Source organism: Fusarium phalaenopsidis (genome assembly GCF_050370095.1).
Source record: "Fusarium phalaenopsidis strain FUZ10S chromosome Unknown contig_32276, whole genome shotgun sequence".
Taxonomy (NCBI): Eukaryota; Fungi; Ascomycota; class Sordariomycetes; order Hypocreales; family Nectriaceae; genus Fusarium; species Fusarium phalaenopsidis.
In genome coordinates this window covers 759,313-784,596 of record NW_028145418.1, presented here as the reverse complement: position 1 = coordinate 784,596, position 25,284 = coordinate 759,313, and the positions used below count along the sequence as shown (strand labels likewise).

At 50.8% G+C, this 25,284-nt stretch overlaps 9 protein-coding genes across 9 annotated transcripts; 4 read left to right on the top strand and 5 right to left on the bottom strand.

Annotated features, from left to right (window-relative positions):
• Positions 1–1,017: 1,017 nt before the first annotated feature.
• On the bottom strand, positions 1,018–3,111 carry LRP88_00542 (uncharacterized protein; the record flags this gene model as incomplete). The annotated part of the gene is made up of 6 exons (XM_083237250.1): positions 1,018–1,710; positions 1,778–2,143; positions 2,244–2,373; positions 2,428–2,523; positions 2,590–2,624; positions 2,680–3,111. The coding sequence occupies 6 exons, from the start codon at positions 3,109–3,111 to the stop codon at positions 1,018–1,020; spliced, it is 1,752 nt and encodes a 583-aa protein (XP_083107141.1).
• A 4,784-nt stretch (positions 3,112–7,895) lies between these two features.
• On the top strand, positions 7,896–8,948 carry LRP88_00541 (NAD(P)H-dependent flavin oxidoreductase; the record flags this gene model as incomplete). The annotated part of the gene is made up of 1 exon (XM_083237249.1): positions 7,896–8,948. The coding sequence occupies one exon, from the start codon at positions 7,896–7,898 to the stop codon at positions 8,946–8,948; it is 1,053 nt and encodes a 350-aa protein (XP_083107140.1).
• A 78-nt stretch (positions 8,949–9,026) lies between these two features.
• On the bottom strand, positions 9,027–10,502 carry LRP88_00540 (cytochrome P450; the record flags this gene model as incomplete). Its single annotated transcript, XM_083237248.1, has 3 exons — positions 9,027–9,927; positions 9,987–10,412; positions 10,468–10,502. The coding sequence occupies 3 exons, from the start codon at positions 10,500–10,502 to the stop codon at positions 9,027–9,029; spliced, it is 1,362 nt and encodes a 453-aa protein (XP_083107139.1).
• A 2,216-nt stretch (positions 10,503–12,718) lies between these two features.
• On the bottom strand, positions 12,719–13,470 carry LRP88_00539 (HAD family hydrolase; the record flags this gene model as incomplete). The annotated part of the gene is made up of 2 exons (XM_083237247.1): positions 12,719–13,339; positions 13,399–13,470. The coding sequence occupies 2 exons, from the start codon at positions 13,468–13,470 to the stop codon at positions 12,719–12,721; spliced, it is 693 nt and encodes a 230-aa protein (XP_083107138.1).
• Positions 13,471–15,359: 1,889 nt separating this feature from the next.
• LRP88_00538 (uncharacterized protein) lies at positions 15,360–16,498 on the top strand (the record flags this gene model as incomplete). Its single annotated transcript, XM_083237246.1, has 4 exons — positions 15,360–15,448; positions 15,504–15,744; positions 15,840–16,077; positions 16,125–16,498. 4 exons carry the CDS (start codon positions 15,360–15,362, stop codon positions 16,496–16,498), a joined length of 942 nt encoding a protein of 313 aa, XP_083107137.1.
• Positions 16,499–17,385: 887 nt separating this feature from the next.
• Positions 17,386–19,728, top strand: LRP88_00537 (uncharacterized protein; the record flags this gene model as incomplete). The annotated part of the gene is made up of 3 exons (XM_083237245.1): positions 17,386–17,647; positions 17,708–17,793; positions 17,860–19,728. 3 exons carry the CDS (start codon positions 17,386–17,388, stop codon positions 19,726–19,728), a joined length of 2,217 nt encoding a protein of 738 aa, XP_083107136.1.
• A 251-nt stretch (positions 19,729–19,979) lies between these two features.
• LRP88_00536 (RidA family protein) lies at positions 19,980–20,509 on the top strand (the record flags this gene model as incomplete). Its single annotated transcript, XM_083237244.1, has 3 exons — positions 19,980–20,147; positions 20,224–20,376; positions 20,429–20,509. The coding sequence occupies 3 exons, from the start codon at positions 19,980–19,982 to the stop codon at positions 20,507–20,509; spliced, it is 402 nt and encodes a 133-aa protein (XP_083107135.1).
• A 456-nt stretch (positions 20,510–20,965) lies between these two features.
• Positions 20,966–22,507, bottom strand: LRP88_00535 (metal-dependent hydrolase family protein; the record flags this gene model as incomplete). The annotated part of the gene is made up of 1 exon (XM_083237243.1): positions 20,966–22,507. The coding sequence occupies one exon, from the start codon at positions 22,505–22,507 to the stop codon at positions 20,966–20,968; it is 1,542 nt and encodes a 513-aa protein (XP_083107134.1).
• Positions 22,508–23,324: 817 nt separating this feature from the next.
• Positions 23,325–24,251, bottom strand: LRP88_00534 (pyridoxal phosphate-dependent transferase; the record flags this gene model as incomplete). The annotated part of the gene is made up of 1 exon (XM_083237242.1): positions 23,325–24,251. The coding sequence occupies one exon, from the start codon at positions 24,249–24,251 to the stop codon at positions 23,325–23,327; it is 927 nt and encodes a 308-aa protein (XP_083107133.1).
• Positions 24,252–25,284: the final 1,033 nt, after the last annotated feature.

Sequence of the window (25,284 nt, the reverse complement as noted above, 5' to 3'; positions counted from 1 at the left end):
GGCAGGGAAGTCAGGGTTCCAATTCAATGAGATCAAGGTCATCCCAACGGCAGATAATCAGGTAGGAAGACTCGACATTCTTCCTTACAATTCGGCTGATAACTTATCTTCTTCTTCTCTAGGTCAATCAGATCGCTTGGAAGGATAACGCCCTCGTATTGCTCCTTTCAACCGTCTTTACTGGTGATGAGAGATGTGATCGCTGGAGGAGGAGACCGTCAACGAAGACCCCAATGGCACGGCCAATACAGCGCTTTTTTAGTGGTGAGCCGGTCAAGCTCATATCGATCCCTACTATCGCCGCTTCATACAACGACGAAATGAATCATGTTGACCGAGGCGACCAAAGGAGGTCATATCTAGGCTATGACCATCCTATCCGCCGGGGCGCTTGGCAGGCTATTGCTTGGATCTTCTTATTAGATGTGGTCCTTGTAAATAGCTTCCTCTTACAGCTACACGGGGAGCCGGCTTGGAGCCGTTATAATAACCAGAAGAAGTGGAAGGAACGCCTTTACAACGAGGTCTTCAAGGCCTTCTATCCACAGAGCCGATCAAGGCAGGCATTCCGAGCCGGGGACGAATTTACGCCCGTGACACAACATAAACACGTCCGAAGAGGTAAAAAGGCGGACTGCCTTGCTTGTAAGGGGCTTCAATTAGGGCAGCCAAGGTCAAAAAGTACAAGGAGGCCTTTGGCGCCGGTGAGCTATAACAAAAAAAGGCGCCAGTCAATTTGGGGATGTGAGCAGTGTGATGTAGCGATTTGTAACTCGAGAGATTGCTGGTACTTCTATCATAGGCTAAATTAGGGGGGGGCAACAGGTATCTTTGATATGGCGCATTTTAATTGGCTGCAACCCCCTGCCGTGACCTGGCGGGAGGTTCAACACAACTCAAGGGATACTTGTTTGGTGCACATGCTTATCAGATACGTTATATAAATATATAAATAATAATAATTTTAGTAATGAAAGCTTAATATAATATATATATTAATAATAATAAAAAACCTTTTTATAAAATTAAATAATTCTCATAAAGCGGAGGGAACAGCGCCACATCCTGGAACAGAAGATACTTAAGGTACCAGGGCAGCTTTTTGAGATAATAACCCGCGTGGTCCCTATTCCTCATTGCAAAAACGCTATCAAGCTCCTCCAAGGTCAGGTTCCTAGTCTCAGGCAAGAAGAAGTACGCCATAACCCAGCCGAACAGGTTCCAGGCTGCATAGTAGCAGAATCCACCGCTATCACCAAGGCGTTCTCGTAGAGGAGGCCACGTGAGACTAATGATGAAGTTGAAGCACCAGGTGATGGAAGTGCTAGACACCATTCCGATATTTGGGACGTGCAGAGGAAAGGCCTCGGCGCTATAGGTGAAGGGAACAGGACATATGCCAGGAGAGTAACAAGCCATGAAGACGGAGAGACCCGTAGTCACACAGCCGATCATGGACTGCTGATTGGGAATCATGAACGAGAAGGCCGTGAAGAACAGGAAGAGTGACATGAGCGGGAAGGTGATGAGAAGAAGGTTGCAGCAGCCAAAGGTGTCGATGGTATACACAGCCGGAATAGCGAAGAGCCAGTTGATGAGACCAGCACCCATTGAGATGAGCAAGGCGTTGGTACGGCCATAGTTCGCACCTTCAAAGATGCTAGTAGAGTAGTTGGCAATAACATTAACGCCGCAAAATTGTTGCATGAACTGTTTGCCTCGTTGTCAGTACTCGACTATAGTGTAGGGGAGCTTGACAGGGTCTTGCTTACTATACAAAACCAAGCGCTCTGGGCTGCACGACGGCTACGGCGGACAGTAAAGAACTCTTTGAAGGCTTTGTGGCCTTCTCGCTGCTTAGACTCGGCGTCAAGAAGTTTGCCAGCGTAGTACAGTCGCGGGTTGCTTGAACAGCGCAATGCCGAAGGCGTCTTGTTGACTCGTACGCCTTATCGAAACGACCCTTTTCCATGTACCATCGGGGACTTTCGGGACAGAAGTAAACTTGGCACATCACAATCAGAGGGGGGACGGATGTCGAGGCCATGATCCAGCGCCACTGGGAGTTCTCGCCGAGCAAATCACAGTCCTTGAAGGCGACTGAGATGATCATTCCGACGGCGATACCAAAAGCGGTCCACATCTAGTAACCCCGGTTAAAATTGTCTGGCATGTAGACAGATTTGTCTTTGTTTCGGGGCCTTCACAGCCCAATAACAATGAGACATTAAGACAAGTCTCACCTGCCACATCATAGTGAGGGCACCACGGATGTTCTTTGGGGTTGATTCGGCAGAGTATACAGGCGTAGTGCTCGACATGGGACCAACGGCGAATCCCAGGACGGATCGGGCGGCAATGAAGTTGTGCCATCTTGGACTCTGGGTTAGTATCCCCTTTCTTGTCAGCATCCGTATCAAGACTCACAATTGACAGACGGCCATCCAGAAACCCGTGGCCAAAGAAAATGCACAGCCAGTAAAGATTATTCCACGTCGTCCAAGATACTTGTTGAGGAAAGGGCTGGGCCAACAGCCAACGACTGAAGAGCATAGGTACGGCGTATCATTGATTAGGCCTTGAAGTCACATGTTGGTGATGCTCCACTCATCAAAATAGAACAGCTAGATGAATGGGTTAGGGCTTCCGCGCCAACACGATTTGGAGGGACCAACGAACCTGGGCGCCATTCACAGCTGTCTGGTCCATTCCCTGGACGATGGCACAGCCGGCACAGAGAGTACAGAGGAAGTAGAGTCTAAATGGTTGGCTCCAGCGGTGCGTCTCCTCGCGTCGAAGATAATATTTGTCCTCTTCAGATAGGAGGTCAATCGTCTCAAAACCGCCGGGCTGATTATTAACCTGAGCAACAAGGGCGCCCTTGATGAAGTCGTCCCGATGTTCTTCAAGACAGCGCTCGCTCACAAATGCCTCGACGTCTGCAATGACTTGCTCCCGGGTCATGCCCGCAAGAGGGTTGTTCAGGCGAGCACCGGTAGAAATAGGGGCAACGTCTAGAGCCTCCTTTTCGTTACCGCTGTTGGAGTTTTTGTGGCTGCTCAGGACATCCTCATGGTGTATGGCTTCATCGTCGGCTCTAGGGAAGGCCATTGGGGCGGTTTAAGAGGGAAGGATGGAGAAGAGTGGTGGGAGAGGTTCTTAAAGCGATCGACTGTGGAAAGAGAGGACTGGATTGAAGATGGGACCTTTTGTGGGATGCTGCTGTCACTGGCCCCCTGTATCAATACAGAGAGGGTGAGATTATATATCTAAACAAACTAGCAGGACGAGACACATTACGTCGGTTTACGCTACACGACGTCAACTCACTCTGCGATCTCTGGTGGAGGCCAACTGGCTCTCAGCATCGTGGGTGATTTTCCAAGATAGTGGAGCCCGAGTTGGCTTTAGCCGCGCGCAGGTAGGTGAATCCGACCGAACATGGGTGGTGAGAATGCAAAGCATGTCCCTGATGTGAATCCTGGGTCGGTAACGTTGCGTAGAAACAGACAGACAGACAGACGTTGGGCAGAGAGAGAGAGCAGCTGGTGATTGGTATCCACCTCAAAGGAATCAAAGGTTGAAACCAGAGCGGAGATAAAAGTGGACAAAGTGTTGACCGGGCGGTAGAATCACACGAGGTGAGAAGAGGGTGATAGACCATGAGGTGCTTTCGCGACACGCAGTTACATTGAGTATTTTCAAGGGCGGACACCCATTCTGACATTTTTGACATTCAACCTGAAAGTCAGAGTATAGCTGCAATTCTCCCCGCCTAATGACATTGGCCGCAAATCTTCTATTTGTACATTTCTCCCTAGTGCATAACTCCCCGATTTATGTGCCCCCGTGCTTTAAGAAGAGTTACGAAGTCCATCATATCCTTGTCTAGATTCTATTAACGGCCCTTTATCCTGCCACAGGTCCCACATGCTGATCATCAGAAGTAGGCATGGGACAAGGAACTGGCTGCAAGTATGGGGCACGGCGAACGATGCAGGTGAGGCGAGACAGCAGTGGCCTCTCGGCTAGCTTCCCGTCTGGGTGAGGCTCATGGCAGACAAACTTCACTCAAGGAAATGTGCGTTGCATCGAGTTTCTTGGCGTTTGATGCCGCTCAGTTTGACTGGGCATCCGTCACCTGAGAAAGGCTCGCCGGTGGGTTTGGACAAGGTAACATTAACCCTCTGGAAGCATGCAATGTGAGAATTAATCGCGCAGAAAACTTCAGTTTCGAGCTTTGCTATGTGTTTGCTTGGCAGTTTAGTTCTGCTGCCTGGAGATGGATGCGAGCAGTGGATTCTCAGCCCACTTCTTGTGGACGAGTAACACCATATGTCGATCAAGAGGCCATTTCATTTCATCTCACCGCTTGCCTTGCAACCTCTATGCTCTTATCTATAATTGTGTGCGTTGTTATCGGACAATACTTGAAGAGCAGTGTTGTTCATTAGCCGATTCAATGATGGACGAGGAGTCAGCATGAGCCTCAACGAACCCCTGTCGCGACGATGCAGCTTGCCAAGATAAATTGCTCCATTAGGGCTTGCACGATAAGGTAGCTACTTATTTCTATCACGTAGGGACATGCGGTAGTCGTATTAAGGGGGTTCGTCTTGCCTCACGTTGCTTTGGGAGATAAACACTTTGCTGGCAAGACGCCTGGGAGAGGCGGCCAAAGACAGATGTGCCTTGGGAGTGTTGCTTTACAATAAAGCCCAATCTTAATCCGCTCTTGATACTCTGCTACTTCATGGCGTCACTCTCTCCTCACCTGCCATTAACCTTGAAGAGCTTTGCCTTTGTCATGCTTGGGGGAGTATAAACGACGAATTCCATGTGCCAACTCTTTGAACAGCAAAGCTCTAGGTGGAGGGCTTGCCACGAAAGATATCGCCCAACCGCTCCTGTCGGTCACCCAGGTAGATAGGTATCTCGATCGTTTCTAGGCCACGTCGGTCTGGGTCGTAATGGACGGCTATCAGCTATGTCCAGTTCGATGTGTGAAGTTTGCTGTGCCTGAGCCGTTAGAATAGATCTCGACGTCTAACAGTGATGTCCGCTTACCAGCCGATCTACTCCTGTAATCTGTTCTTGACTCTCGGGAATGGTGGATTGCGCTTGGTTTGGCTGTTGCTGGTCCAAATCGGAGTCGAAGGCCCGATGTCATGACTGGCTCGTCTTCGCGGTAGCCGAACATAGCACTCAGGCAGAAAATCCTCTACTGTTGTTAGACATATAATCGAGGACTTGACAAGAAGCCACCCACCGACGATAAGGAAAACTGCATCCAGAAGCCATGCAGCCCACACGGCCACAGGTAAGACCTAGCCAAACCCCCAATCATTGTCTTCATACTCATCTTGTACATATTTGCGCATCCCGTCTCTACTCGCCTAAAGCCTTTAATAGAAATTAGTAATAAAAAAACTGGCTCCAGCTGTAAAAATGACGGATACGAATAGGATAGCAAGGGATCTAGGGCTAAGGCAGCCCTTGGATCTATCTCCCAAGGAGAATAGCTGGACGGAGGAGGACCAAGCGGAGGGGATCCGCCTAAGAAACTGTGTATAGAGGTTAGAGTGATAATAAGACGACGTAGGTCTGTTGCCGAAAGCTAGGATGAGTATGCCGCATATAAAAAATAAGAATAAGATGAGCATCAAGAGCCTAGAAGTATTCGGGAATGTTCTTTCGAATGAAGTGGCTGGAGGATAACCCCTCAAGTTATCGCAATCTTTGGAGAGCTGCTCAGAAAACACATAACGCCAGCCCTCCCTTCCATCAGGCGGTAATATAAAATCCTGGCTAAATCGCAACTGTGAAATTTGTATGGATATGCATACCAGGGTCGCAATGTCCAGTACGATTTAAAGGATCCATTATATCTTTGAGTCAACTGGACAGCAAAACGCATACCATGCAGATCCCAGCATACAAATTATGAGTTGGTACCAAGAGAGGAAACCTATGAATTGGGACTCGAATACGGGGCAATTTAAATCTTGTCGAATGGCAGTGGAAAACGCCACGCATGCGGCAGTGAAAGAATTCAATTTGTGAGTCGGGACCGCAAGCTTGAGGCACAGATCAACCCATCGGGACCGGTCTTGTTGAGATCGAAAGTACGAAAATGGGTCGTTTTGCTGATCAATCAGGATGACTGCGGTGAAGAAAACGGGGCTAAAGGTCAGTAGCACAGCGCCTTGAATGGCGTACGAGATCATCATCTACCAAACGTTAGCCAACGCCAAGTAACACCTTCATACGAGAACTTGCCCCGATGCCTGATAGGTCGGGATTTCCGGTGCCGTAGATAAGCTGACAAATGTTGTCACAGGTCTCAATCAGCAAAGTGATGGTATAAAGCTCTGGACTCTGTTCTAATCGATCAATGAGGCCGCGCAAGTCGGAGAATGCGCATGGATCCTCGGATTCGCCTGGTTTCGCTGGTGGGAGGGGGGTTGGAAGACTCGAAGGCTTCAGGTCATCGGTGGTGGCAGCCGCCATCGAAACCAAGGCTAGCCCGAGTAGCAAAATGGCCTTGGGCGCGACCATGGCTTCTAATAGAAAGTTTGACAGGGTAAAGGAGGTATGCTAGATTTAGGGCGTCGGTATTGATGTTGGATGTTGGATGTTGAAGGTTGACCGATTGATCTCTTGGGCTCCGGGGCGCGGCATGTCATAAATAACGCAAAAGTGCAAAAATATGGCTTTGAATAGGCAGAATTACATTAAATATAAATGCATGGAGGCGTCTCTCGCGGCTATAGAGCAACTATAACTGGCTCGACTGGTTCAGCTTCAGCTTCAGCCTCGTTTGCTCTTGGCTTACTCATAGTGGGTACCCATCTGCCTGGCAATGTCTTATGGCAATGGCAACATAGCGTTGCCTTTATTTTGACAAATGTGCTATTTAAAAGGGTTAATAAACTGTCCCAGGTCAGTGTAACATAACCAGGAAGACATTCTTGGGGCCGGAGATCTGGAGGGCGCTGATTCGTAACATGCACAATGTTCTTGGCGAGATGCCCACCCTAACAGAGCTAAGCATATTTTATCAATAAGTCGAATCAGTCATAATACCGAAGAGCGGATCCAAGTTAGCAAGGTGTGCTGAAAGGGTTCTCTGGGTTGATACCTCTACCTAGTGCTTGCCTAGGTATTCATTCTCGTAGTGGCCTGGCCATCCCACAAGTTGTTTTCCGACAGCGAGGGCCCATCAGCAACCATAGAGTCGGCCTTTGAATACTAGCTACTAATTGGTCAACAATACAATACCTCGGTGATACACAGTGTGCACCCCCCTGATGGGCCTTTACAACCATTGCCAATCTTGCTAACAGGACCCACGAAGCACCATGGAACGACCAAATCCATGGACTTTTTACCCCAATAGACATCCCACAAAACTTCTTCCCATCCCGCCCCACGGTTTTTCAGTCAAGACTCATGTGGATACTGGCGTGAGAAGTTAAGGTCGGGAGTGGATGTCTGGAGAGCGGCTGAGTTAAATGCTCGCATGTTGAAGACTTTGGCTTCCGGCTTATGCTGATATCAATTTGTCTTTCACTAACTCACTCTAATGGTTTCTATTCAAAGTAACGCAAAGTGTTTATATAGCACTTTAAAGAAGGTCTGCGGAGCTCGTGATGTAAAGGTTGTTGGTGGGCCACTTATTTCGGAATTATTACCTAACCAAGCCGTTCTGACAAATCTTTGGGAGAATTGAGTCGGCGACTTGACAAATGGGTGGTTTTCGTTGACTATAAATACGATTACGGGTAGGTCTGGTTAGGGGCTTCATCTCGAATATTATGCGTTCATACCTGCGCATCTTCGAAGCCAAGCCTTGCACCCTACTCCTGCATCACATCAAGAGCTTCTCCACAAACATGCCAGACAGAAAGTCACAACTCCACAAGCTGCAGCAAAGCCTGCCCTGGACCCAAATACCGCTTGTTGCAAGCGCTCCCATGGGAGGTGTTGCAACCAGTGACCTCGCCATTGCAATATCAAAAAGCGGAGGTTTGGGCCAGCTCGGATTCTCAGGGAGCGTGCTGGGAATGCAAATGGACCTAGAAAAGGTCAAGGAAGGATTGAAGGATGCCATATCAACTGAGGTACTGCCAGTTGGTGTCGGCATCATTTGTTTGAGCAACTCTGTTCAACCATGGCTCCAACTATTCCGCCTATACCAGCCCGCCACTGTCTGGCTTTCGTTTGGCACCGCACAGCAATTCTTAACGTGGACGAAGGGAATCCGAGACGTTTCGCCCAATACCAAGATATGGATTCAGCTTGGAGACGTAACGTCTGCTGTGGAAGTCGCAAAAGTATGTCGACCAGACGCGCTAGTCCTCCAGGGCAGTGACGCCGGAGGCCACGGACATGTCCACGGCGCAAGTATTGTTACCCTTGTCCCTGAGGTTATCGATTCCCTAGAGGAAGAGGGACTTGGTGATATCTCAATTATAGCTGCTGGCGGTATCATGGATGGGAGAAGCGCCGCTTCAGCTATCATGCTTGGCGCCTCAGGCATAGTGATGGGAACTCGATACCTCGGCGCTGAGGAAGCGCAGTTTGACACCGACGTCCGAGAAGCTGTCTTTCGTGAGACTGATGGCGGGAAGAATACTGTGAGATCACGAGTGTTCGATGACTTTTATGGCGACAATTTCTGGCCGGAAACTTACGACGGTCGATGTTTACGAGGTGCAATATACGAAGACTTCGAGGCTGGCATGTCAATTGAGGAGGTGCAAAGAAGGGTATATAACGCAAGTGCCCAGCCAGACTCGGGAGAAGTACCTATCAAGGACATCATGACCGTCTGGGCGGGCACAGGAGTCGGTATGGTCAAGCGGCTGGAGAAGGCAGGCGATATCACTAGAGCCGTAAGAGAAGAAGCAAAAAAGCTGCTGCTTGGAGGTAGTTCGTGGTTATAAAGATGGCTTCCCATGGTACCAGGGGGGCGAACTGTAAGTGTAGGCAGTATTACTCCAGCTTCTGTGTCTTTGCCCAACCTACTTCTTAAAGGTCCATGTCACATCCTCCCAACCAGGCCTCCTACCGAGCTTGAAACCAGGGCCGCTGGCTCCCCATACAGGCCGCCTTGGCGCCGATCCAAAGATCGGGTCAGTAGAGTCAGGCAATCCCAGTCCCTCTATCGTAAAACCAAGGGCCAGGACACCAGCGAATCCGAGAATCTCGGCGAAAGCAAACTTTCGGCCCGGGCAGAGGTGACGTCCACCTCCAAACGGAAGCAAAGCCCCTCGTCTCGCCTTTTCGTCCTGTGTAGTAGGCTTCATGAACCGCTCAGGATTGAAAGTGTCTGCATCATCGCCCCATACCGTATCGATAAAGTGAGTCACCATTGGCGGCCATTGCACGTTAGTTCCCTTCTTCAGTAGGTACTCTCGGCCATCCAAGTCTTGGATCTTGGTGTCGTTCATGGCTCTCCTGTTCCCAACGCTGTGAAGATACATTCTAAGCGTCTCCTGATAACAAGCGTTGAGTACAGGGCAGTGTTTTTCGAACTTGGTGGAATCAACCAAGGCTTTCCTTCCGTTGGGGCCATCTTCAATAGTCGTGATCGCCTCTATCTCGACTCGTACACGTTCCAGGTATTTAGGTCGGGCAAAAAGGTTCACAAAGAGCCAGAATAGCGCCGGGATGGTGTTGGTAGACCCGACCCAGGGCAGCATGAGTTCTTGAACAGCAAGGTCCAGATCGTTGTAGCCGGCGGCTCGAAGGACCGCAGTACGTTTGCGAATGATGTCGGAGACATCAGGTCCTTCCTCGCATCTAGCCTCGTAAAAAGGGAGAAATAATTTGTTCAACTCGCTCCTTGCCGCCATAGACTCTCCTGCAATTAGACTGGGGGCCACATCAATAGCTAGCAGCGTAGCACTCTTGTCAAATGTCCTAGAACTGGGTATCAGCGGTCTGTTCGGGGTATGAGTAAAGGAGGGTGGATGTCGTACCACAACAGGTGCACATGTTCCGGAGTAATGGGGTTCTTTTCTCCAAATAGAGCAACAGCTGTCGCTTCTGTCATCATATCGCGGATCCATATGAAGGTGTCTGGAATAGCAACAGGGCTATTCGGCTGGATAACATTGATGTATCCCATCATCTTTTCGAGTGCCACCACATTCAGTCTATGCAGAGGCTCACCCAACAAAGATGAGTGAATGATGTCTAGCAACTCCTTCATTACAGTCGGCCGGCTGATGACTTCCACTTGCCTCTCATTTTGCCCAAACATTCCCTTGGAGAACTCAACAATGAAGGGGTCAAAAGAGATGTCGTTGTTGCGCAAGGCTGCCTGAATGAGACTAGGCGAGTTGATAACGTATAGCTTGCCATTCAGCATGGGAAGTGTACAGATGGACATGCGCCGTTCCTTACTGATGGTCGAGTTAGAGAACACGGTTCAACGGGTTATGGGGGGCCAATACTCACAACAAACGCGTGTAAAAGCCTGCTTTCTCTGTCATCATAGAGATGATATGACCGAAGATTGGAATCCTTGGCTTTAACAACGGCGGCTCGAGTGGATCCATAGTTGGAAAGAGACATGCTTTCAACAGGTAGAGCAGTCCTGTCAGGGCTACTGCCAGTCCTGCGGTTGATAGGGACAAACTCTCGAGAAGCATCTTTGCCGAGTCTCGTTAATTCACAACGGGGACAAAGAACTTGATACCAATTGCCTCGGAGATCACCAGCTTGAAACCTAGCGCAGTGAATCAACATCCACCAGATGAACGAGGACAATTGTTGTTGACCGCCGAGTCTGCTGATGCTTACTGCAGAGCCTTTATTGTGGTTTCAGGGGAATAATCACGGCTAATTCTAAAATGCCAGCACGTGATGGAAGCGCAATTCCTTAGCTTGGTATTGGGTAGGTAGCTCGGACTTTGATCTCGCTAGGACAACCTGAGCTTAGTGCTTAGAGTGTAAGCAAGCCTTGAGCCCCTGAGGACTCGTATGCTGCCTTTTTGTATCTACTCCGTAGTCCTGTCGCATCGCTTATCATATCGTTGGATGTTCGTACAGGGGTTGAATTTATCCCGCGAATAACATCCGTGATCGGTTCCATACTCCAGGATGGTGGTGGAGATATCGTCGTGGCAGGGATGCCACCCTTGCAGGCACCCACCCTAGAGTCTCCCGGACCATCCTGGTTTGAATACGTTTTGATGGGTTTAACGCGATGATTATATCGATGTGGAGTCATTGACGAAAAATCAATGGCTGAAATAGGATGATCGAAAATATGTGCCTCTACTGTCTCGAGTTACACTATCAGGTCTCTCCAACGGACGATATCTGGCGGAGAGCGGAGAGGGATACTTGGTTCACGGATCTGATAACGTTCGAAATTCGAATGCCAGCAGAGACTGACAGTTGCCGTAGGACGGGATTAAGGTGATATAACTACTTTACTCGAAATATATTCTGCTCAATTCGTGGTAAGGCTGCTTATCAACTTTCGCGTCATCTCCCCTCAGCTTTCGCCGCGTGCCTGGCCCTCACAATCTGTTTCTTCCACGAGAAGCACTGGGCACAAGCTGCAAGTTCGGGGCTGGTCAGCTGGGTCTGCATTTCAAGAGGAAAAGCATGAAGAGAAGACGAGAACATACTGCCGCTGCGATGCTTTTTGCACTCATAAACTCCGTCCCCATTTTGTGAAGCCGAAGGACAGCTAAGGGGATCTCGATCAGCGGTATCGAACTTTTCATCCCAATCAGTGGTCAGGCCTCCGAGGGTGGTACTGATGATTGGGTTCATACTCCGTAGAATGCGTCGTTCTCCTCGCGAAAATCTGCACTACAATCCTCACACTATTGTTGGATTTAGTTTGGAGCTTTTGGAGCGTAACGTGGACTAGGCTTACCACTTCCCGGAGGTGTTCCGCACAGAACATGCCATCGTTGATTTCGACAGACGCGGCGTCCATTGTGGCGATTTTGTTGAAGGGGAATGGCACGTGTGTAGTATGGTATAGTAAAGATAGGCTGGTGTACAATCGCGGAAGGTCGGGGACAGCAAGAGAGAGGGACGAGAAGCAACGAGAGGAGAAGGGGGCAACATTATATAAAGGATGAAAGCGGTGAGAGATTCGTGTTTGCCTCGACGTCATTTAAGACGCTATTGAAGCAAAGGCTGAGACATGATCCAAGGTTTTGGTGGTCTGCTCCCTGTTTGACGAGAATGTGGCTGGCTGAAGTGGCTAGGCGCTCCCCAATGGCTCGTAGAGCGGGACGATCTACGGCCCGAGCTGTCAAGATCTGACAAGATCTGCACTTGGGAAAGGCTGTGTGAGTGGGCGACTGGAGATAAGGCCTCTCGCCAAGATCTTTTGAACGTACTAAAGACGCTTGTGGGCCGTCGATCGAGATTCTTGTCTAACGCCGTAGCTGCTACCGCAAAAGATCTTGGAGAGGAGGGCAAGCTAATGTCTTTATACTACTGCATCGTCGTTATTTTGCCCTCGGACCATGAGAATAGATCATGATCCTAACTTACTTTCTTATCCTCAATAATGTCACCGAAAGAACCCTTAGCTTATTAACCATTGAGGGTATTTCCTAGGGTATAATAAGAATAATACGATTTTAACGAAAAGAGACCTTAAATGTCGATGATCGCCCTCGCCGCTATAGCGTCTCGTTGTTTTCCCCCACCGCTATGCTACCTTTCTTAAGACCGCTTAGGGACTCTTGAAGCCACATGGTGTTGTACTCGGGATGTCAAGATGCTTCAAAAGCTGGCCCATGTGGTGGATGGCTGGTATTTGGTGACCAAAGAGAAGCCATTGAGATTCTTGCGCCGTGGGTGAGTACATGATGGCAGCCAACTGCGCATCCAGTGCGCCTTTGATGTCCGAGTCGGCAGAGTCGCCGACCATAATTGTCTGAGGAGGAGCGCCGAGTTGTTCCAGGGCATATTGAAAGATACGTGGATCGGGTTTCCGATAACCTGCTTCCTCCGAGGTGATGATTCGGTCGACTAGATGCCGTATTCCGATGGCCTCGGCCTTGGCTGCTTGGTCTTCGGTTTGTCCATTGGTGATTACGCAAATGCGATATCCATGCTTGCGTAGTCTAAGCAGAGTCTCGATGCTTCCTGGCGTTGCTCTTCGACTAGCTCTGTATACTGCCTTGGACCCAGCACGGAACGCCGTAACCTCGTCAAGACTGGGTTCCGGCAGGCCGATAGCTGTGAAGAATAAATGAATCTTCCGTGTGTCAGCCTCTTCGCAAGTGATCACCTTGTTCAGATAATCATCGTAGGCTTGTTGAAGGGCGGCGTTATACTTGTCGATCAGCTCCTCCACATTATTTCCCGCAAAACCAGGATATGTTAGCTGTATTGCGGTTATTGCAAGACGAGCGACTGGTAGTGGTCGAACAGCGTGCCGTCGAGGTCAAAGAAGACGACCTTGGTGGGTGTATGTTCCATGATGATTCCGTCGTGGCGCGCCGATAAGATGCTGGCCAAAGAAGAGTGAGTTGAGACTGGTTTGAAAACAGGTCACGAATCAATGGCCAAGATGTTGAATTTAAAGCAAGGGATCGGCTCGACTGTTACGTTAAGTTTTAGGGTCGCGTGCCGATTTTATCAAGACATCTCTTTCAAGGTTTCCCAACAAAACTTGTATTTCCCTTCAACTGACAGAAACCCTCCCTATCAGCATCATAGACTCATCAGCCATTTGTCAAGGTACTCCGAATCCTCCATCTTTTTCAGCAACTCCTCATACCTCTTCCCTTCTGCCATACCCTCCTGCAATGACTGCGGAATATCAGGGCATTTCTTCACGTCATCCCACTCCATCGCGCCAAAGTCTCGCAATACGGCGCACCGCTCTTCCATGGTTCCACAAGCGGCCAGCCGAGACCAGTCGTCTGGTTTTTCGGGTGCATCATATTCTGGTAGCCGCAGAGAGCAGTCTCCCGCGAAGGTTTTGAGCAGGAGAACAGGGTTTCCGTTTTCTCCTGGGGAAGACGTAGAGGAAGACGTTGAAGGGTAACCAACGTGCAAATTGGGTGGATAATGGTAGCCGTAGGGGTAGGACGAGTCTGGCTGCTGTGCTTCAAATTTAAGGCTGGGCCACCATCGAGCGCCCAGCTGCATGAGGCGGAGGGCGAGTGTGTCTTCTTCTTCCAGGGATCCTTCATCTGTAGGAATCTGGCAATAGGACTCTCGGGATGAGCGTGGAAGCCCAAGCCATTCGAGTTCAACGCCCGTGAATCGGCCCAGGACCACACCACCCACTGACGGATAGGCAATTACTTTACAGTTGTAGGGACCGGGTATGGTTCGATGCCTGTGGCCGCTGGGGGGCTTAGCAGAATCCGGGGACAGAGGGGTAATGCTTTTCATTGTGAGATGTGATTTCTGTCCGACAATGAGGAAGAGAGAAAGAAGGGCGGGGAAATCATCACATCAACATAGAGCACAGTCACGTGTAAGCAAGCACAGCCTGAGGGATCCGGGGGAGTCAGCTGCATTCGGCCGGAGGGAAAGTAATGCTTCTCAGCCCAACTTGTCAGGTCATAATGTTGGAGAGACTGGACCTTTGCAGGGAAGTCCCGGCATGCTTTGGGAGGATTTGATCTAGATCCTTGTGGATTGGCATGCTTGCTCTTGTATTCATGAAGCCTCAGCCACCTTCCGTCAATTGTATATCCTTGCAATGTGCCATCCCCGCCAGCGATCAGTGCAAAAGAAGTGCAGATATTTCCCTACCTTCTCGGTAGCCTGTCCAAGGGTGGTGACCCTTGCAGATGGCCTGGCCCGGCCCGAGGGAGATTCGAAGGATAGACGGATACAGCTTACACGAAGGTTGCAGATTCTGTGTGTTTCAGACAATCAAAAGCCTTGTCTTAGCCCATGTAGCTAGCCACACAGGTCGGTAGATGCTTCCTCCTCCATGGCCTCATAATCACATGCTCTATAATTGAGGAGCTGCGTGCAACGGATCTTTGCATCGAGTCAAGAGCCCCATACGATATACGAGGCCATGGTGATATACGAGCAACGAGCAGTTGGGTTATAAATAATCAAGGCCCCCTCTGAATGGTCCGCGATGATGAGAGCCTGACAGGCGGCCCTATACAAAGAGCCTGAGCCTGGAACACGACTGCCTACATACTCTTTGCAACGTTCTCACAATGTTTTCCCTCCTTCCCATCACATGTCTTCTCTTCAGTGGCGTGCGAGGCCTACCACAAGGCAACCCTATCGCATCGGCCATAGCTGAAGCAGGCGACGGCTTGCCAGCTGGACCAGTCGAGGGTTCGCCAGCTGGGCCGGACTAAGGGTTGCCGGCTGGAGTAGTAGACACCATGACAGCCGAGGACATGAAAAATGCCTTCCCTCCACGCGACCCGGCCGACGCTCAGAATTGGTATGGAACAAGCTTATTTGGCTTCAAGTGAGTACCCCCTTGCCCCTAACTTCTGACCAATGCCTCACCAACTATGCTATAGCGGGTGTGATGACAAGGACAAGACGTGGAGAGAGAAGATCATCGAAGCGTACTCTGATGCTAGCGAGCTGGTCAATCACGAAGACATAACAGAGGATCTCGACTTTAACTCTGCCGCCGCTCTTCAATTCCTGGGCCCCTCGGGGCTCAACAAAGATCAACAAGCGCAGATACAGAACGTCATCACCAATCTGGCAACCGTCAAGGAAGGCGCTAGCTGGTTTACCCCTAACTGGATTCGTGTAAGTCTCGTCAATCTGTCTCATCAGTGTCAAGTTGCAGAGCTGACCCGATGGTGCAGGTGTGATGCGATGACCCGTTGAAACTCTGCATAGAGGAGCCAGATGATCCAGATAACCCCAAATGCCCCCCAGCATCTGCACAAGGCGAGGACCAGTCGGCCGAAACCATCGCTTATGCGAGAAACCCATTCGAGAAGGACAATGACAAGTACTCGGACATTACATTTTGCCCAGCCTTCTTTCGCTTGCGGAACCTGGGCAATGCCATGGCTTATGGATCTGGCCACACTCACCCCATCTTAAAAGCTGATCTGAGGAACTATGAGAGCCGTGGTAAGTGAAAAGGTCTCCCAACAAACTATCCCTACCAACATGGCCAGCTGATACCTTCTTGCACGAGCTGTTGCACCTCGACCTGGCCGCCAACTCCAAGGACGGTAACCCAAATCCTGATATTCGCGATCTCCTCATTAAATTCACTTTTAGTACTGGTCCGGATAAAGGGAAAAAGTCAGTCTGGACGAAAGTCTATGGCCCACGCCTAGCCAAGATTCTGACCAGTTTCCAGCCATGGCGGAAAGATCAACCTCTGGGTTACTTCATCCAAAGCAGTGACGACAGCTACACCATGTTCATCCTGGCAATTTACGTGCAGAGGAAGTTTGGATACTATCCATACATTCCCATGGTATACGACCGCTCAACGACATGCCTCTCGTTCCGCCCAGGGATCGGAACGATCAACCCGGACTGAGCGGCTTGGTACCATTCGAAAAGAGCGACACTGAACCAGCCGTATTCCTAGATTTCATCCAGGACGGTGACGGAATTTGCCCATCTCTCTACGAAGGAGGATCTGGAGAGGACGTGGAGATTGGTGCCCCTCATGACAGGTCCTTATACCCTGACTGGTATTGGGAGCAGTACAATAGCTGGATCAAGGAGATTGAGAGTTTTCTCGGCCAAGAAGGGAACGGGACAGCCGCCTAGAGTCTTTCGTCGAGGTTGTCAGTAGCAGTCCACTTGTTAAAGACTGAAGGCCCTTTGAGATACGAGTATGTAGATGGTCAGACTAGTCACAACTCTGAAGGGAGTGTAAACTCCCCATCTTCGGAGAATAAGCAAAATTTCCAGTTTCCCGGTTCCACTTCCCCAGGTTTCATCACCTGATGTAACAATTTACTATCTCTCTCATCAAACATCTCCCTGCTATTTACGGACTATCGGTGCGCAGTGGCAATGATCCTGCTCCGTACCCCGCGTTTACGTGCGGATCCGCGGGCCAGATCTGGTATGGCCAGTGTCGCCCAGCCTTGTTAGCGTCGATAAGCCTCCTGATCCCAGACCCAAACACAATTATCGTTGGCTGGGTTATCTCGCTATCATCAATATGCGCGGACACGGTTAACGGAATCTGATACTCGTGTGTAGTTGCTGGACTGTGATCGGGATCCAATGGACCATTATATCGACTGCATTGTCCACTGACAGTGTCGCCACCACGCCATAGCGTTTGGGAACATCAATTTATATCTTGGACGAGCCTGCTCCCCACATGAAGCAGGGCTCATTTCCTCCTCAAGGCATATGGCGTATTAGATACCTTCTCATTGCTCATTTTTCTGTCTACTCATCCCTACGATGCGCTCTGCAACCGCCCCCGCCGAGAAGAATGAGTCCTTGGGGGACATCACGCTCGATTTACCCAAGAAGGAGGGGCCAGAGAGCATGATCCAAGCTACTGATGGTGCCAGCATTTCCAACGGCGAGACCGAGGAAGACGATCCATACAAGCCACTCTCAGGCGTGACCATGTATGATGGCCGCAGGCTGGTAACCGTTCGCGCCATCTTGACTGGTGGTGTGCTTGGCTCTCTGATTGCCTGCTCAAACCTGTATCTCGGTATTATCACCTTGATGGCGAAGTTGAGACCGTTGGACTAATGTGAAAATACCTATCCAGGGTTAAAGTCTGGCTTCGGCGCTGATGCGTCCTTGTTCTCGGCAATCTTTGGCTATGCCATTTGTAAACTCCTCGAGAAGTCCAAGGTGAGACACTGCTTGACTCCCAAGACGAGCATATTCAACCCAGGTCACGCGCTCACAAGCTCATAGATACCATTCCTGTCCGGCCACTTCGGTCCCCACGAGAACAACATCATCCAGGCAACGTCTCTTGGATGTATCGGCGTGGGCTTCATGTTCATGAGCGGCGTGCCTGCCATGTACCAGCTGAAACTTCTTGGGCCCGGCCCTCAATCCGACTACGGAAGGATGCTCTGTCTCACACTTGTGGCTGGGTTTTGGGGCCTCGGCTTTGCTGTTCCTCTCAGACGCATGTTTATCCTCAGGTTGGCACGTCAACTGAGCCTCTACTTTCCTCTGGGACAGGCATCAGCCATTACGATACGCGCCCTTCACTCGAATACTGAGGGCTCCATGGGAGCCAGGGACAAGATCAAGTCAATCAGCTACTCCTTTTCGGCATCTGTTGTATGGTCCGTCGCTACCTCTTACGCCCCGGGAATTCTCTACCAGTGGAATCCTTTTTGGTGGATCTACAAATGGGGGGGCCATGGTGTTCTAAGTGCCGTAAACTGGGGCTGGCTCTCCTGGCAATGGTCCCCTTCTATGATCGGAGTGGGCATGCTCATCGATCTCAACGCTTCTATGTCCTACCTTCTCGGAACAGTTCTGGCCTGGGGTGTCATTGGGCCAATAATCGTGGCAAAGGGTGAAGCCATTGGGATTCCCTATGATCCCACCAACCCCGAGCTGATCACATATAATGCCTTTGTTCCAGAGCAGCTCAAGACGAACCCTTCGCCTCGATACTGGGTGCTGTGGCCAGCCGTGTTGATGATGCTTGCCGCATCCATCGCCACGATTCTCCTCGAGACCAAGAACTTTGGAAAGCTTGGCAAGTATAGACTCCAGCGGCTGGATAACAGGGTTGCCAAGCACACGGGAAGACGCCTGATCTTCAAGAACGACTCCGATCCGGGGGCTCTGGCCCTTGGAGACTTTGAGATCCGGGATCCCGTGCCAAAGGAATACCAGGTTCGATGGTGGGAGTGGTCATCCGTGACAGTTGTGGCATTCGTGTTTACCATCATCACTCTCAAGTACACCTTTGGTGTGCCCCCTGCACTCATTCTCCTCAATGTCTTCCTGGGCTTTATTTGGTCGTTCGTGGTGATCCAAGTCTTTGGAGCCTCTGGCACCAACCCCATATCGGCCGTTGCGAAGGGTTCCCAATTTATTACCGGCGGCGTCCTCCGTAGTCAGGTCGAGAAGCAGGGATTTGAGCATGCTGCCCGTTCCACTCTCGTAGGAACTGTCCTATCTTCTGCGGCTGCCAACCAGGCTGGCGAGCTATGCCAGGACTTCCGTACTGGCTTTCTCTTGGGGACACCAGCCCGGGCGCAGTGGCACGCTCAGTTGTTGGGTACGCTCATGGCTGCCTTTCTGTCTCCAGGCCTGTTTGTCTTGTTCACCAAAGCGTTTCCCTGCATCACTGACGCATCGGCCACGATCTGCCAGTTTGCTCTGCCATCAGTCACGGCATGGCGAGTCGTGACGGAGGCCATCCTCGCCGAAGAGTTTCCAATCAGCCAATCCAGTTGGATCTTTTCAGTGGTCTTCTCTGTCGTGGGTATGGCGCTTGTGGTCCTCAAGCGCTACTTGGTACAGAAACCTCACTTGAAGAAGTGGGAGGCATTTGTACCCAATATGTCACTAGTTGGACTCGCTATGACCATTCCTGGATCTACCACGACAGTGACAGTGGCTATTGGCTCAGTCGTTGCGTCGATATGGAATAAGCGCTGGCCCAAGTCCCACGCCAGGTTTATGTACGCCGTCGCATCGGGCGGTATTGCCGGAGAGGGTGTCGGCTATGTTGTCCTCAGTGTTCTCCAGATTGCGGGAGTCGGCGGTAGCGAGCTTGGAACCATGATCGGATGTCCTGGAGGTGCGTGTTAAGCTGTCGGAATGGGGCCCCAAAAGGAGCATTCGCGCAGCCGACGGCCACTAGCCCTGATTAGGATATGAGGTCCGCCGATATTTTGTGAAGGGGCTTGTACTTGGCATCTTTTAAGTATATATAGGACAGTATGAGTGATTTGATGTGACGTTTTATCTCAAAGAAAGATCTTGGATTATTTAAAACCAACCCGTCATCCTATCCCAGTGTTTGTGACCAGAGAAGTCCAGCTTGACGACGATCCACCATCATGGCGCAAAAGTTCACACCTATCTTCACGACTGAGGCCCCTACCCCACCTCTCCCGCAGTTCCCACAGGCTGTTGTTTACAATGGCGTTGTGTATGTTTCTGGGAACATTGGTCTGAAGCCTGGGCCGAAGTTCGAGCTGGCAGAGGGGACGGTAAAGGACCGAGCGGTGAGTGACTACCAGACATATCAGCTGTTGTAGATGGGCCTTCTCAGAGCAATACTGAATGGAAAATCTTGATTAGAGACAAATTCTCTCCAACATCCGAGCAGTCTTACGGGAGGCTGGCAGCAGTCTCGACAATGTCATCAAGCTGAACATCTACCTCACCGACATGGCCAACTTTGGTATTTTGAACGAAGCATACGACGAGTTTTTTACGAAAGACATTAAGCCAGTAGGTTTTCTCTTGGTAACTATATATGGTGAAACTAATCCTCGGTATTTAGGCCAGAACTTGCGTAGCTGTGCACCAGCTGCCTTTTGGAACGGATGTCGAGATCGAGTGCGCAGCGTTCCTGAATGCGTAGGAGCACAGGACTAGGGTCTAGAAATCGTGTGAGCTGAATAAAACGATGTGAATAAAACCAAGTCGGTGAACGTTGAAGACCTCTCGCTAAGCCTGAGTATCAGACAACATGCCTTAAGGCTTACCCCCATCTCTGAGACCTTGTGTGAGCGACTTGCCCCTGGGATACTTAATTTTGTGACTCTAGTTTCTTTTAGTAGAACCAATTCCTGATGAGATTAGCCGCCGCAATCGTGTATCGGAACCAAAAAAAACTTGCATCTAACTTAAATCATGGATAGGTGTCGCCTCCCTTTTCTGGACATGAGAGGACTCTACCATTACACTGAAAAGACATCTTTTACGGCTATGCCTAATACTGTATCTAACTTAATGAAGACAGAGGAGGTCTCTAAAAACAACAATGCACCTACTACTCTGCCAGTGAACACACATGATCTTGAGCAGTCAGGCCAAGTTACGACGTCGTAGGCCACAGCAGTTGACCCTGAGGCGACTTGACCAGAAGTCCCCCCTTCCAGACATATCGAATATTCTCTGGACTGTCAAAGAGATGAATATTATCCAAGGGATTCTCCTCAAGAGCAATCAGGTCAGCATCCCAACCCTTCTGGATAAGCCCCTTCTTCGGCGCAAGGGCTCCAAGTGTCTCGGCCGAGTTGATGGTCCCAGCCTCGATGGCCTGGAGCGGAGTCAAGCCCGCCTTGACGGCAAGAGCGACTTCATGGCCGTTCTTACCATGGGCCGTGTCTGCTCTTGGATCAGACCCGGCAATGTCAGTGCCCAGGGCGATCTTGACCCCCTTGCGTACGGCGGTCTGGTATGCTATCAAGTGAGACTCGGCAATGTTGACCATCTTCTTGGCCGTGGGTGGGTTGAGCTTATCGAGATTCTTAAGACCCGCTTCAATAACATGACGAGTCGCCACGAGCGTGACGCCTCTCTCTGCCATCAGCTCTGCCACCTCATCGTCGATGTAGCTTCCATGCTCGATCGTGTGAGCGTCGGCCCTGACGGCTGCCATGATACCATCCTTTCCGTGCGCGTGAATAGCTACAGACCGGCCCTGGAGAGTGGCTTCGTCAATCAGAGCAGCGAGCTCTGCATCGGAATACTGTCTGTACTTTGGGTCGTCCTGAGTGCTGAGGACACCACCAGTCGCAACCACCTTGATACAGCGAGCCCCTCGTCTGATCTGTTGCCGGACAGCTGTGCGGCATTCGTCCACGCCATCAGCTATTACAAGAGCACTAACACCCGGCCAAGGGTTGCTACCTGAAGTGCCCTGACGCGAGTAGACATAGTCAGATGGAAGAGTGCAAGCGTCACAACTTCCACCTGTTATGCCGATGGCAGCACCCGCTCCAAAGATGTTGGGCCCAAGGATGATTCCACTTTCTATCAGAGGGGCCGCCTCGGTCGCGTAAGAGCCAACATCTCTCACTGAAGTGAAGCCAGCCATGAGGGTTTGGTGGAGGCCGCGTGTGATGGCAGCCCCCAGCGTTGCAGGGTGGGTCAAGACCATGTCGGGAAAGTCGACATTGATGGTCCCGATAAAGTGAGTGTGACAGTCCCAAAGGCCCGGCAGAAGATATTTCACTGACACTCGCGGTAGTGACGCGAGAGATCGAGGCAGCTCTGACTGGGGCCCAACAAAGGTGATGGATCCAGTGTCGAGAGAGATGCCGACGGCAGCGTTGAAGATTGGTTCGCCTCGTCCTGGGATCAGACAGTGCGCAAAGATGCAGGCCGATGAAGAGTTTCCATCATGGTTGTTGGTCTGGTAGGCTGCATTCACTCGAGGAGTGACCGAGAGAGATGGGGGGAACTGGGTACGTGGAGACGAGTTGACAGCAGCCCAGCCATCGATTGAGTCGTCTGAAGAAGGGCTCCATTGTCGAGAAGGCTTCTCAGGTGTATGTTCCTGATGTTGACAACTACAGGACGGCTCCACTTGATAGTGGCTGTCTGGGATGAAGTAGGCCTGGCTTGGGTTCATGGTGTTTGGGTCTCGATTCTTCAGGAGAGTCATATCTTGTAAGATGATGCGATGCAACACAATCTTTTTGCTTCAGATGGGTGAATTCTATTTCCAACTATTCTTAATAAATTACCTTTCAACTGAGTCAATCTGAAGTCCTCGTCAGTTTAGTCCCCTACATCCGCCGTGGAGTCAGTTCGGCGATTAGTTATCTCGGGCGTTCCTGCACCCCCGATTAGGCAAGTCGGTTCACTCGCCCAAAAGGGGCTCCCGATCCGCTATCTTCAACCTCATGATTCACACGCATGGTCCAGTTGGTCGAGAGCCGCCCGAATGCGCCGGATTCCCAAGAGAGTGGCGCCAAGGTCTTGAGTAAAGACAAGCCGGAAATGGCCAGGGACATCGCAGCCGGCGAACTACAGGTCGGTTAATGGCGCACTTGAGGGGAGAGCGAGATTACTTACCTGGCCTGCATTCAAGAAGACCCCGTGATCAATAAGCCATTCGCAGAGCTGAAGTTCGGGGCTCAAGGCATTGTCCGTCGCTGGTGGTTTGCCAGCCGGGTCTTGAAAATGGCGGATCCAAGCGCTCAGATCAATGAAGACGAACAAACCAGCTTCGGCTCGTTCAAAAGGAATTCTATATGTCTCGAGTGCAGTGGCGACTTGTTGATACGCATTTGCCAGTCTTGGTCTGTACACGTCAAGGTATTCTTGAACCAGGTCCAATTGCTCGAGAAAGCGAGTCACGAACTTGTCTGACATGACACTGAGCCAAGTAAACCACCTGCGCAAGCAAGGGTAGTTAGACATGATTCCCGAACAACACGTGCAATCTAGAGTATGCAGGAGGGCACCGACGTGATATTGGAGACGGCTGCGCGAACTTGAGCATTTCTGCTGACGAGAAATGCTATTCGTACGCCTCCCATATTGAAGTCCTTGCTCAGTCCATAGAGGCAGTGAACATTCTCTTGAGCAGAGACACTGAGAATGCTCGCCAGCGGAATATGGCCACCGTCATTGGGGTTGTCCTGGCCTTTCTCCTTGGAGAAGGTAGACAATGCGTAAATCTCATCGACGACGAGATGCATCTGCCGTTGGGCACACCACGACGCCAGTGCTTCAAGGGTGTCCTTGGAATACCACCGCCCTTGGGGATTCGAAGGGTTGCTCAGACATAACATGCGACACTTGACATTAAGTTTGTCCTGAGCATTATTGGTGGCAGCTTCGAGTGCCTCAATGAACTCGTCCAACCCGTCAGTCCCGAATGGGTCCTTCAGGCTGGTCGTCGAAACTGGTACTGTGACAAGGCCGGTTCGTACACTTAGGTCAAAGTCGAGCATGTAAAATCCAGGCGTGATATAAAGGACCCCATCCCCTTCATCGCAGAGAGTCCACGCCATCATGTTGAGCAGCGAGGTGACCCCGTTGGCTGCCAACACCTGCTCAGCAGCGACTGGCTCTGCCGGATCGAAGAAGCGATTAAAGAATGCGGCTGCAGCACTGAGTAGGTCTTGAGACCCGCTGAGAGGCCCATAAGACAAGGCTTCAGACGTGAAGTGTAGGTTTTTGTCTGCGTATGCGTTCATCCAATCCTCCATCAGACCGTTGAGCGCCCCCGAAAGGTTGATAAGACCGTCCGGCTTGTCTTGAGCGTCATATTTCGGTCGAGATTTGACTCGTTGCATAAGAGTCCAGGCGGGACCTTGGTCCAGGGTGGCAGAGGCGCGTGCAGAAGGCGGAAAGTTTTGGGCCATGATTGAATTGTCCGATACGGTATGAACAAGAATAGGGTTGAATTGAGACGAGTGTCTAGTGGATATTGATAACTGACAACGTATCTATACAATAGACGGAGTTTTGCTGAGCTTGTTGACTGACTCCGGTTTCCACGGGCGGCACAATTGGAAGCCGCTAAAATGCGGGGGCGCCGATCCCGTGTCACCACTGAGCAAAGACTTCTCCCCAACATCAACAGCGACTGGGACCGTCTGAAGCAGAACCAACGACACCAAGCACCGCAGCAGCATCAGGGTGAGCTACAAACCAAGATACGAGGCAAGAAGTAGCAGTAGGAAACGGTCTGCTTGTAAGAGCCTCGCCATGTATGCCCCTGCGCCACCACGTAATAAGAAGACAGACATCACACGCAGTAGAATTGGCTGCGCTCGATGCCGCCAGAAACGTAGAAAGGTAGCGCTGGGGAGAAATCACTCTTCTGCATAGAGATGGCTGCTGACCAACACCTCGCATAGTGTGATGAGAGCAAGCCGAGCTGCAGGCGTTGTGTATCAGCCATGGCCGACTGTGAGTATGGGGCCATCACACTCAAGTTTAGAGAGGCGACGCGCTGGGCAGCGCAAAAGGTTGAACGTGGAAAGGCCATGCCATCAGATACACCAACAAAAACTACGCCTTCGCCACCACACACCTTGACAGAGATGGTTCAAGGACACCGGGCGTCCATTTCAGACGAAAGCACAGTCTCGCCTGTTTACCAGCAGGTGTCACCGCCTCGAGACATCGGAGTACCCTCAACAGCATTCTATCGAGATGCACCGCCTACTTCGTTCTTGGCCGACCAGAACGATTGTAGCCAGAGCTCAGTTGGGGTCCCCGAGCTGGGCGCCGAGGCTGATCCCTCGCCCGTCTCCATCACTGCTGTAGAACCCCCTACGGACAGTCAGGCTTCCATGGCCGGATCTTCGCTACACTCTTTCTACTCCCCAAAGTGGACGGGTGCCCCCCTGGGTCAGCTTGGGTTTGATCTTGCATCAACCACAGCAAGTG